The sequence below is a fragment of the Megachile rotundata genome, chromosome 5 (genome assembly GCF_050947335.1).
Source record: "Megachile rotundata isolate GNS110a chromosome 5, iyMegRotu1, whole genome shotgun sequence".
NCBI classification, from domain to species: Eukaryota; Metazoa; Arthropoda; class Insecta; order Hymenoptera; family Megachilidae; genus Megachile; species Megachile rotundata.
In genome coordinates, this window is record NC_134987.1 from 9817693 (window position 1) to 9831242 (window position 13550).

Sequence of the window (13550 nt, forward strand, 5' to 3'; positions counted from 1 at the left end):
TAAGGGCCCGTGGGCTATGAAGAAAGGTTCATTTCAACAGTAAAAGTTTAATATGTAATATCTCTGACCGAATCTCGCGTCTACGAACGTCTTCTTATAACTATGGTTCACAGCGGAAGTAGTCTATTAATCATTATTCTCCAGACAGTTTCTCACAGTATTTGTTGGTTATTAAAAAGATATTCCAGTTTCGCGATCGTTAGCTCTCGGTCAGTCAGTCATTCGTCGGCCATCAACCACGATCGTTATGCTGTCATAGTGTTAGCGGAATTATGAACACGCTCGTTGCACTTATGGTAGCCTTCTCGCTGTTGACTCTATCGGCATCGCGTGAGTAACCTGCATTATGCTCGATTTCCACGGACGGTCCGTCATCCAGTCGCGGAAAAATACCGTGTGTCACGAATGCACGAAAAGTGGTTCTGTCATGAAATTCGAACCCGAAACCTACAGCTAAAATATTGATGGACGCAATAAATTTCCTGGATTAAACTTTTGTATGAGCTCTTTTATGGATTTTAAATAATCTTACATTTTAGGAAATGTATCAAGTATAAAATAAATGGATGACACTGAAAAATGTCTTACATACAGGAAACTGTATTGGTCTTCAAAAAACCTTATTGTTACAATAAAACTTTTGTATAAATAATTAATACATAATTTGATTTAAACATACAGATTTTTGGATGTATGTAAGTGTGTTCTATATTTTAGTCGTGATAGATTGCACATTAAATTATAAATATCAGAGAAGTGATACAAGACAGGAGACTGTATTGGTCTTCAAAAAATCTTATTGTTACAATAAAACTTTTGTATAAATAATTAATACATAATTTGATTTAAAATCTCACCGGTCAAACGGTATAAACAAGATAACGCGTGGTCCAAACGTCGAAAACAAGATAAGCCGAAAACGGTAACGCCATCAGGAGATAAGCAAGAGTATAAAAGAAGAAGCAGGCCGGCGCGCGTGACATTAATCATCAGGCAATAATAATATACACTCAAGATAGTCGGAGCTAAGGTTTCGGGTCGGATTGCGAGAACATTCGATTGTAACAAATTGCGCACATTGTAAAGTGCTGTAGTGATTAAGGAGTAAAATAATTATTTTGTTTTTTTTAAAACACGAACTGATCTCTTTCCCGCGTAACAAAACATACAGATTTTTTGATGTATATAAGTGTGTTCTATATTTTAGTCGTAATAGATTGCACATTAAATTATAAATATCAGAGAAGTGATACAAGATAGGAAACTGTATTGGTCTTCAAAAAACCCTATAATTGTAATGAAACTTTTGTACAAAAATATTAATAAATAATTTGATTTAAACATACAGACTTTTGAATGTAAATGTATTTCATATTTTAGCGGTGATAGGTAACACATTAAATTTTGAAATGTCAGAGAACAGATACAATGTGGTGACATAAAAATACTATAACGAAGTATCATTAACGAGGATCCGTCAGATCCGGTGAAAAAGAAACGGGACGTCGGGAAAAGTTCGATTATTGGAAAGGTGTATGGAGTGTTTGAGGAATCGATGGTCAAGCTTTTGAAATGCCATCTTTTCTTACCGATAAAGAAAGTTTCAAAGTGTTTCGTCTTTAAGATAGAATCAGTTTTCTAGGACGCAGCTCGGCAAGAACTGTCAAGTTTAGAGTTGAAAGCACTGTTATTTCAATAGTATTTCAATCTTCAACAATCGTATTGAACTATGGATGTACAAAGAAGAAAGTTTCAAAGTGTTTTTCAGACAGAATCAGTTTTCTAGAATGTAGTTTAACAAGAATTGTCGAGCTCGGGGTTGAAAGCACTGTTATTCCAGCAATTATATCCAGTTATAGTTCTGTGTGAACAATTTAAACCTTTTAAGGGTTACAATTCAAACAATTTTTAAGATATTCTTTATGGAAATATTTTTGTGTTATTGTTCTTAATTGATCAGTTTTAAATTATCAAATTTTCAATTTTCAATTTCCTAATTTTCCAGCCCCCAAACTTCCAAATTTCTAAATTCTCTAAACTCTCAAATCACACTACAATTTTGTCACCCAATCAACGACAGGTCACAGTGTAAAAAGAAGTGCGAAACCACCATGGATGTACACCAACGCTTACAACAATGGAGGCAAAGATTACGAACAAACGAATTTCAACGATCACAGGGGTCCTCCAGGTGGTTTTCCTCCAGGATTATCCGGAGGTGGTCCTCCAGGTTTAAGAGGCGGTGGCCCTCCAGGAAAAGGACAAGGAAAGCATGGAGCTTGGAATGGAAAATCGATCGACGATGAAGGCACCGGGAATTTCACTCAACGACTTGGAAAGAACGACCTGTATTGTAGGTGAGTCATTTTGTCGAATAGAAATGAAACAATATTGTACACTGACGACACTCGACTTAGTTTTGTTATTTATCTCGATGTCATTTCATTACGATTGTACCACTTAAACGACAAATACATCGGAAATTAGAAACGTAGTCAAGAATGCTCGAGTCGGAAAAACAACGGGGTTAAACATTTATTTAGCATCAATTTTTCAACGAAATAGCGTTACTTCCGCTTCGACAAGTACCTACGTACGTGCGAGGTAAAACAGGACGATCGAACGAACACTCTCGACAGAACATCTTCAAACACGTAATCAACGTCTGTTGTCGTCCCGGAAACAGGAAAAACGAGTTCCGTTGTGGAAACGGCGAATGTTTGCCGAGTACCGTGAGGTGCGACAACAAATTCGATTGTCGCGATTCAAGCGACGAGCTCGACTGCGCCCGGTAAGTTAATTTGAAGCAATCGATTTAACAAAAAAAAACTACTTACAAAGAAACTCAAAGTTACATCGGGCGTGAAATCTTCTCGCGGGAAGCTCTCGAGAACGCTTGAAAGAGAAGAAAGATTTCAGTGAGCGGCTTTGCCCGTGATCAATTCAATTATTCCCTTATTTGCGTCCGTTTAATTGCTGCACCGTTCATTATCCACGCTGGACATCGCAGAGAATCGGGAAACGAAACAGGCTGCGCCCTTCCTGTACAACCTGAAGGTGGAAGCTACGAACTGGCTGTTTGCGGTAGACCTTGCTTCAAACGTTCGGGGGATAAAGTTCCCAGAAACAGCATCCTGACTTACACCTGCCGGCAGAATTACGTTTTAAACGGCACCGCTGTTTCTGTATGCGTTAACGACGTGTGGCACAATCTGCCTGGGTGTCTCAGTAAGTTTCGAAGATTTTTATACTGGAGCTTTTGCTAGAAAATTAGACTCTTGTCGTTTTGTATTACTTGAGTAAGTTGTATATTAATTTTTGTCTAAATTTAGCGCAAAATTTCAAATTAGGCTACGTTAGAATTTAGACAAACTCTGTGCTATAGGGTGAGGCACTTAAAGCCGGTCATCTGAATTATTGCTGATAGAAAAAAATGCATCATATCAAAATTATTTGGTTGAGGAGTCAAGAAGATGTGGTCATCTCTGTCATCGCAGTCACATTATTCAGATGACCGGTCGTGCCTCACCCTGTATATACTCATAATAAAATAAAATTTTCGGAGCGTACAAGATATTTTATATAAAGTCTACTTTGCAAGAAACTTGAAGCATAGAGGTCCGAGTTCCAGTAATTTCTCGCTCGAGTAGCGATCGCTGATGTTCGTAAAACTGATGAGGTACGCGATAATGTTCGGTGGTTCTACCTAAATCAATGTCCTGCAGTAACTTATCGACGAAAAAATAAGGCTTTGCTAATTTTATTCTTTTGCTTCATAATTCATAAAAATTTCTTAAGTCTCGACTACTGGTGTTTACTAAAAATTAAATTTCGAATATTATTCTTTTTAAATGCATTTTGACATTCTCGCACGTGGTTTTAATTAAAGTTATTTACTAATGAATCTCTCTTTTTCATTTCCGTAAAATCTGATCGAATCAGGAACATGTCCTCCGTTGAACAGCAACACGGTGAATATTTTATGCACTTACCAAGGGAACGAAGTGTCTTGCAGCGATCGAATTAGACCGGGAACAGTGGCGACTTTGTCGTGCAAATCGTCCTACAAATTGCCCGTGACGAATGACCCGGGCTATCGCACAGTCACTTGTCTCGAAGACGGATTATGGGACCGTCGTCTCTTCCGTTGTCTTCCTGGTAATTATGATTCTCGTACCTTGTACCGTCAAACACGTCGCTTTAAATATTTCAAGTAACCACTTTCTCGCTTCAAAAAATTCTTGTACATACTCTATTTTAATTTATCTTCATTTCTTCTTATTGGGAGAGAAAGTCGAAGTCTTATAACTTATGTTACTTTGTACTATACATTGAATACTTTTTCAGAATATATTTTTAATACAATTCTGTTTTGCAGAGTGTGGGACACCAGTCTCAAAGGGTAATACACTGATCATAAACGGGTTTGAGGCAAAGTTGGGGATATTTCCGTGGCATGTTGGTATTTATGATAGAAAGTCCGAGGATGAATTCGAGCAAATCTGCGGAGGTACTCTTATAAGTAACAATCTAGTTGTGTCAGGTAATTTCGTTTATTATTCTTGATACATATTTTCTTTCCCCCCTTCGTTGCATGAATTTCTTCCGTAGAATTTCTCATTTCTCAGACAATAATAATATAATAAAAACAGGTGCTTCTATAAGAAAAATTTATTTAAAGAAAAATTACATCGTGTTTTGCAAGCTTATTTGCAACATTCAATATAAAATAATCAGTGAATAAAATAAAGTAAATGTTCCAATAGCTGCACACTGTTTCTACGACGAGGCGTACAATAAACCGAGCGATAAATCGCAGTTCGCTGTAGCAGCTGGTAAGCGTTATCGCGATTGGGATATCGATGAAAATTATTCGCAAAAATCGATGGTGGATGAGATCCTGTTACCGGAAAGGTATATCGGAGCGAGAGCGAATTTCGCCCAAGATATAGCGGTGATCAAATTGATCTCTCCCTTTGAATTGACCGCTCTGGTACGACCGATTTGCATAGACTGGGAGAACGAGTACGAGCGGGTGCAGTTGCAAGTGGGTCAAAGTGGAAAGGTAAAATCGTTTAATGTTAATTAAAGATAGGAACAGACTGGACTTTCCGTTGATGCAGTTTGATTAATTTCAACCGTACTACCTTCTTATACCGGTGTGTACTTCCGAGCTTTTTAATTTCCTTCTGCGGTCGGTTTCTATTGGCTAATTAAGTCAGCCTGGATTATATTCCCGTAATTAATTCGTGCACCGTTACGTCGCGTCGTTGTTCCACTTTCGTAATTAATTTACCCCACCGATATTTTGATATTTCGAGTAATACCTTCTTTTGTTTCGTATTATGCGAGTGATATTTCTGATTCGTAGTCCGTTGGTTGGGGTAAGATGATCAACGATTTACCCAGTGAGACCCTTCAAGAAGTGATTATGCCCTTTGTGCCTTATGATCAATGTCTTTCGGATGTGCCCAGTGATTTCCGAGGTTATATCACGTCCGATAAATTTTGTGCTGGATACTTGAATGGTAAGATAACAAAATATTACTTTTATTACCTTGCATTTATTATTGTAATTTCCATTTGCAAATTTGTCATGTTATTGTTATTACTGATACTTTATGTGTTTAATTTAAAAGGTACCTTAACAAGTTCTTACTCTAACAAATTTTTACTCTGACAAATTTTTACTCTGACAAGTTCTTTACAAGTTTCAGTAGCTCTTCTTTCATATTGATTTCACAATATGACCCGATCACATTTGTTCACCACAAGGTTATTTAATTTCCAGGTACCAGCATGTGCGAGGGAGACAGTGGCGGTGGTTTGTGCTTCGAAATACGTGGCATCTGGTACCTACGCGGTGTCATCAGTGTTAGTCCAGTCAAGAACGGTAAATGTGATTACCATTCTTACACGGTCTTCACCTCGACCGACTATTTCCGCGACTGGATTCGTGCCGCTTACATCAATTCATAAACATCTGAAAGAACTTAATGGCTGTTTTTACAAACTTGCGTGACAGTGATTAATGATCAGTATACATTGTGGACGAATGTTGTTACTCTTGTAGAGTAACGAGTTTGTACACTTCTTTCTGATCAGGTTAATTCATGTCAATTTGTATAATTATTTGATGGTTCTTAAAGAGAGATGTTGCAAATCGAAACTATTTAAAAACTCAAAAGGTATAGGAAACTGTGATGTATCTATTATGAATAGATCGATGTTCATTTATAATGTTAGGGTGATCAATCAGCAATGTGAGGAAACAGATTATCAATAAGAAAATTTTAACAAAGTCTCGTAAACGATGGCAACTTTTGTACGTTCCCAATAATCAGAATCAATTTTTATGAATTATGAAGGGAAACATTAATCAGTAGCAATTATATAACTAATTTAAGTCGTCAAACAAAATACTCTTCGGTACCTCGTTAACTATAAGTTTACGTAACGAATCGCGTTAATCGCGTACACGAACACGTAACGTTATCGGATAAAAGGTATTAATCTCGATTTCACACAAGTCGCAATTCTAGCGCACGAATCACACGACAGAATATTTCTATAATTCATAAAAAAAAAGAAACTGGTTGAAGGTGGGGTTGAAATGTCTTTTGTCTGCGATATCGGTTTTATCTAACCGGGAATCCAAATTAAGGACGACTCGTTATTTATATCAAAACTTTGATATTTACTGAGAAACCGTCAGAAAATTTTTCTTGTTCAACGTCCTGTATTTCCCCAAGGAATTTCCAAATGGCGGAGATTATCTGTGACGGTATTTTGCGACGTGATTCGTAATGACTTCTGTTTCACGTTGTATTTTTCTTTCATAAAATATTCTATGGATTTTCAGAAAAAATTCCAAGATCAGTTGATATTATAATTTAACAAGAAAATCGTTTGTATATTAAAGAAAAATTATTTATGTTAATTCTTGTTTGTTGATGCAAGATTATTTTGCATCATTTAATGCTGTTCTATAAACACTTTGTATCTATTTAAATACAAGTTGATTATGTATCATTCAAAATGATCTTGCATCTGTTAATTCTACATCATTCATTTTTCAAGGATAAACAGTGTTATCTTATTATGACTAGGATGAATTCTGTGAAGTCAAGATAATAAAAAAAAATTGAGTAACGATATTTTTGCAACTCGCATTGAATAAAATATATGCGAGGATAAAAATTTCCTGCAAATTCGATGTAGGAAATGATTACCAGATTCATTAGCTGATAAGCTAATTGGCGGCAGTGTAACACGATAACAACTAATTATTTAATCAACACGTCCCCCGTTAACGGTGGATGTTGAACATCAGCGAAATGCTCGAATCGAACGGTGTACAGAACATGTTACAGGTTTATGGGAATCTGTGTTTGCTTTACATACTATTCATACATTTATGGCTGACGCGTGTTTGCCCATTTGTGAACGGGCTTACGGTCGCGAAACTAAAGGCACGGCTAGGATGTTTAATAAAAATTGATACTCAATAATTAAAATTTTCGAGCGCGGCGTGTGTGACGATATCGCGTTGGTAAAAACGAGTTATCTATTTTCGAATGCGTACTCGCGTTCCCGGACGAGACTTTTTATTTAAATGAAATCCCTCTGAAATGAAGTGGAATTGAACGTGTTCGTTGGATCAAAAATTGCTTCAATTAAAAAGAAAACGTCAATTAATGCTCTGTTAGAAACGGGGCTAAAGCTGTAAACGTTTTGTACGATTTTGTTTTTGAAAGGAAGAATTAATGATAGGAGACTAGGTATTTTGCGGAATAACAAGGAATATTGGTACAATATGTCTTTGATAAATTTCTGTATATTCAAATTTCCCGCTAAACTGGGACACGTCCATACTTTCCTATGGATTTGTTTTTATTTTCACTTTTACATTTCCATAGTGAAAATTGAATATCGTAAAAGACTAAATTCACTGTTTACGTGTTTTTCAATACTGTCTCGGGAAATAATTTCAACGGAATTTAAATATCAATGGAGTATCATCATGCTTGTAACTGTGACTCTGAAAATAAAATAACAAAATTGTCGACATGCAAAACGAGATAAAGATCATTCTTGGCCTGCTGGCGATTTGGTCCATTTTCGACGTTTTTGACGTTTTAGGTGCTGCAACGTCCAACGATTTAGCTGTGCCTGTTGAGAAACAGTAATGTAACATTAATAATTAATTAGTAGTTCTCAGAACTTCAATTCCTTTCTCTTTGTTTAGGTTAACCAATTTAATCACTGCAAGCTATCATATCGCTAAAGATACGTTTGAAAATATAATAAGCACCCTCGAGAAGCTACAGCGATAAAAATTATTTGCAAATTTTAATAATTATACTTTGTTGCATCACATTTTTGTCTCGTTATAAATGCATAAAATGTAGTCGAAACATGAAGTTATAATAAAAGTGTAGTGAATATAAATATCTATTGTCTTTAAAAAAATTGTAGCTAAAGTTTTATGCTTGTCAACAGATATTTCATTTCAAATTTTTTAATTAATTGATAATATGAGTTAGCATGTTCTTATCAGTTTTCTGTAGGTAATCCAGTGAAAAGGAACGTTGCAACATCTATGAAGGAAGAAAGATTATCGTTCGCAATAATTTAACTATCTCCTCTTATCTTTTTCGAAATGGATCTCTTTCAAGTCTTTGTCCTTTGACGTCCTTTAATGGGACTTCTTAACAAGCTCTGCAAAATGACTCAACTGACTGATAATATTATTGTAACTCGTGGAAGTGGAAAAACTTTTGATACACAATCTGAAATGAATCGAGTTATTTCAAAGCGGAGGCAAAGACGCGTCCTCCACGAGAATGGTAACTGCTTATAAATTGATTTCTCGAGAACACTTGAACGCCATTCTTGTTTCCGTTATTACGTTCAAGTGCCTTTTGGCCAACTTACGCTTCTTCTGCTGCAATTAGTTGCAAAAAAGAAAAAATACAGATAAAGCACGAACTGAAATTACATCGATAGGTGCTTCATGTGATTACAATTTTAATACAAAATAGATTATAAAGTTATTTAATATTGTTCAATAACTTTATTAGAATAGTTCTCAAATGATAGACTTTCTATTAATTACATATTCTTTAAAATATAAGCATGACCAAGTTATTAATTTATTATCCATAATTTATCTTATTTTCCCCATTTACTTTCCGCTGTATGTTCTCAGTTCCACTGTTAAACCGACATAAATTTTCATTATATAACAAAAAATCCAAATCGTGTAAATGTACGAGTAACACGATAACACGAGAGTAATATGCTAGAAACATGAGCATCATACGGTAGCCATTTTGAATCTTTTAAAATATCCATTACCACTTTTACGGCAGCTAGAAATTTTAATTAAAGAAAGAAAACGGTTTATCGACACCTGTAATTTTCATCCGTGACGAAAAATCGCGTAACTTTTATCGGTTTTATTGTAATTTCCGATGCTGTTCGATTTGTCGTCTTGGCCGATTCCGTTCACTCGTCGAAGTTGCAAATTGCAGCCAGGTGAATCGATCGTCGACGTTCGGTTATAGTGGGGGTGTGCTATCTGTGTAAGGGAAAACGAGCGGGAAAAGTGGTCGAGAAGCTTGGAAAAGAAAGAAACGAGCAGCGGAAACAGAAACAACAGGAGAGACAACGAGTAAAAGATGAACGAATAAAAAGAGGACACCACGGTGGAGAAAGAGGAACAGGAAATTGGATGAAGGAAAACAAAAAAAAGTAGAGTGCGAGGAGAACGGAAAGAATAACTAAACGCATTGGCGTAACTAGGAAGGGATCGGTGCCGCCATTTTACAGTTCTTGCACGAATTTACAAATCAATTTTTACATTACTAATTTGCACATTTTTATATTCTTAAATTTCCATGCTTACAAACTTTTAAGTAATTACATTTTCAAACTCTTTGAATTTCCAACTCTCAAATTATTAAATTCATAAATTTTTACGTTTGGAAATTTTTACGTCTTTAAACTTCAAACTTTCTAAGTAACAAAGCAGCAATTTTCTAGTTCACAAATTTCGAACTTTCAAATCTTGTAATTATAAAATTCTCAAATTTCCGAATTTCCAAATCTTCAATACGCAAATTCTAAGTCTCCAAATTTTGTAATTTTCAAATTTCCAAACACACCACCATGAACAAATTATTAAATGAAAAGGTTCGCAGATAAAAATGTTAGTTACGCCAATGACAAAAGGACGAGAGCAATCGTTTAAAGAGAAAATGGTGACTAGATTGGCGGACGCCACGGTTAGATAATAGAAAATCAGAAAGAACTGCGATTGTCTTGGACCGGAGACAGGTGGAAATGTAAAATGGCAATACTTCAAATTCATTTGTCGGACAATCTCCGGTTCTTCTAAATGAAGCGTTTCTGCCTCGATCAAATCAGAAGTTCGTCGCGTCCAAAACTGAGGGGCGAAAGTAATACCGGAGGGCCGAGGTGCTCTTACGATTGCTAAACGAAGGAAGAAGGAAAAAGGGCATAAGTGGGGAGTGATAAAGAGGGAGATCAGAGAACGATATCCCTGGTCCCTCTTGGTCGTTCCATGGTTCGTTCGTTTCGACGATTTGCTCTCAAAATTCATTGGGCGCGGCGAGAGGGAAATGAGCCTCGGCTCTCCTTCGTTTACCTCGAATCGTTCGTCTTTTTACCACCCCTTGTACTTTCTGCGTTCCTTGACGTAGCTTCTGATTTTTATCTAACAAATTATCGCTTAATTATCAACTCTAATGGTTTATGCTTACTTGCATGGCAAATTAAGTTAGAAATTTATTCTGTTCAATTACTCGACTACTATACTGTACTGCACCTTACTGTATCAACTATTATACCGTAACATTAATTTGTTCAAGGATTTCTTTTTAGTTAATTCAAGGATCACATACAGTGCACATTGCACTACTTTGATGTTGTTCAATTAATACAAGTGCAGAAAATTTATTAATGACCTTCACTGTGACTTTGAACTTAAACTTATGTGCAGTAGATAAGGGTAGGTGATAAATGTGCGTAGTAAAATGTCAGACAATTACTGCGCATGTCTGTCATGCGCAGATGACGACTGCGCATGTGTTTAATATTTAAGGTTATGTCACAGTAACTTAAAATATATTTACTTATTAAATTTTATATATGTATATAACCCTGTTAATATTAGAGTAAAATGATTGTCATTTAGATACTCTTTTATTAAGGCAGTGGTTCAGGTTTACAACCATGAAGAACTTTTATAGAAGATCATACTAATGGATACCAGTAGAGTATGTCAATCATAAGACAAACTTAACTGCCAGTTTTTATGAACATCTCTAAAGTTAAGATCAATAGCAAACATGTACAAAGAAAAGTTCAGAAAGTTGGATCTTTTTGACGATGGTTAGGAATAAATTGACAATAATATTTGTGGGCAGGACGAATCGATAGATTGTAAGGGAAGAACCCAGACGCCTATCCAAAGTATCAAGATTCATTTAGCCTTTGTTTCTCGCCAACAGCGACGGCTCCAATTTCGCTTTATCCTCGGCTTACCGTACCCATCAAATTTTCGTGCAAAGCCGAAGCTACCTTCACAGGAAGAAGCGGAACAAGAGTGAATCAAATTACAAAGGCACGCAGGTGGATTAAAACGCTAAAGAGGAAAGAATTTCCATTGCCCTGGAAAAAAATGACATTAGCGAAATCCTCGTCGGTTCTTTTCATTTTTTTTTTCGTCCTTCTTCAATCCCACTTTTCCATACCGCGATTTTTTTGTTTCCGCATCCTCCGTCGTTGTTTATTTCTCTCGTGTTTCATCTCCCTCTCTGTCGTTCTCATTTTCCCTTGGCCGTTTCGGTGCGTTCGTTTTATTTCATCCGCCTCTCGTTCAATGATCCTCCAGTTCCCTTCCGACCTTTTCGAATTAACGTTTCACCACGAATCCGCAAATAAATTTCGCGAACCACTATTACCGGTCTGCCAGCGAAGGAAGTAAATCTTCGGATAAGAGAAAATGGGTAGCCACGGTTATCATTGAAGAATTTATGTGCTCCCGAACGTTCGTTAACCATCCTCAAAGGATGCTTTCGCCTCGGAGAAAATTCACCCGGGGACAGTTTTCTCGCGAGAATGGAAATAAAATTGTAATTCGAGCACCTAGCTATGCGCGTGCTTTATTTCACGCTCGAGTTCCCATTGCAAAATAAATTTGTTCCAAGTTTACGTGCAATGAATCGTCGATTGTGTCCAATTCGAATCACTGAATTTTACTTTATACGCAAAAATCGACATCATGTTCCACGTTATTGAATATTTTAACGTGGATACCCGTTAGGAGACTCCAGTTATATTCCCGCTGTCGGGGCTGTTGCAATTCGTAACACAGGTCCTCTCGTTTCTCTGATAGAAATTGGCAGATTTGTAAAATTTTAAAATAAAAACAGAGTTTTTGATATAATATTAGGATTCGACGTCTGATTTACATAGCAACTATATTAAACTTGAAACGATTTTTGTATAAACGAAAAGTTATAACCTCGTCTCGATATAATATTGATTTTCCCCTTTATTTTACTGTAATTAAACAACTCTGCAATTCCAAAAATCACTTTCAAGAGTAACTGCGATATTTGCTCGATAAATATTCTGATCTAATTTAGTCGGGATTTCCATATCGCGTTACATTTTGTATGCCGGTGAAATGATTCGAATGTTTGAATTTGCAATTTTGACGAATACACCGAATCACAAAAGAGAGACACAAGGGCGGGAGGCAGAGAGGAAATGAGTAGAATTTCGTTACCGAGGGCACAGTTCATTTGAGTCGAATGTTCGGGCGACGTACGCAAATAGAATGCGAAATGTCAATTACGCCGTTCGCACTGTGCTTTATTAAATTCCGTTTCAGTTATTAAAGTTCCCAGAAAGTTCTGAAAATGTTCGAGATACGATACCGGTTCATTAACGCGGCGCAGGGATGCTGGATGAGGATGATCAACGAGTACATTTTAAAACAATTTTCACCCGCTCCTCAACCAACTTTGGATATTATATTATCTAGTGTCCTAATTAAACACGCATTCGAATCGTATGAAAATTGAGTCGTTTGTCTCTTATACTCTCATTAAATCTAGTAATTAAAATAACCCGCGTCGAAATAACTTCTTTTTTATTTTAATTTTTTTCATTATACGCTTCTAAATCATACGTAAATTTTTTAATTTCCAAACTTGCAAATTTTTTAACTTTCAAATTCCAAATTTCATAATTGCTGAAATTGAATAAATGTCCGAATACGAATATTTTCGTTTATTTAAACAGGATGGGAATGTTTATTAAAGCAATGCGAATTTGCCAGATGAAAAGTTCTGATTTCCTCCGAAGGTTTTCGCAATCAGACGTTTTGGGATCATAAAATTTTCCTTGTCATAGAACGTCTAGGTTCGTTTACTTTTAGCAGAATCTTTATAGGATTGGAAGCGTCTAAAACTTCTACCGAGAAGACAGTCGCGTTCAATTACGAAATACAAAGG

General features: G+C 36.2%; 1 protein-coding gene across 3 annotated transcripts; it reads left to right on the forward strand.

Annotated features, from left to right (window-relative positions):
• Positions 1-33: 33 nt before the first annotated feature.
• LOC100884120 (modular serine protease-like) lies at positions 34-8077 on the forward strand. Of its 3 annotated transcripts, none has more exons than XM_003705796.3 (9): positions 34-330; positions 2081-2357; positions 2687-2791; positions 3011-3228; positions 3943-4158; positions 4379-4543; positions 4767-5065; positions 5372-5528; positions 5792-8077. In XM_003705796.3, exons 1-9 carry the CDS (start codon positions 273-275, stop codon positions 5977-5979), a joined length of 1683 nt encoding a protein of 560 aa, XP_003705844.2. In that variant the 5' UTR covers positions 34-272; the 3' UTR covers positions 5980-8077. The 3 variants fall into 3 exon arrangements, with proteins under 3 accessions (XP_003705844.2, XP_012146634.1, XP_012146635.1); XM_012291244.2 differs by lacking the exon at positions 34-330 and adding an exon at positions 599-1037; XM_012291245.2 differs by lacking the exon at positions 34-330 and having other exon boundaries at positions 2136-2357; positions 2566-2791.
• The last annotated feature ends 5473 nt before the right edge of the window (positions 8078-13550 follow it).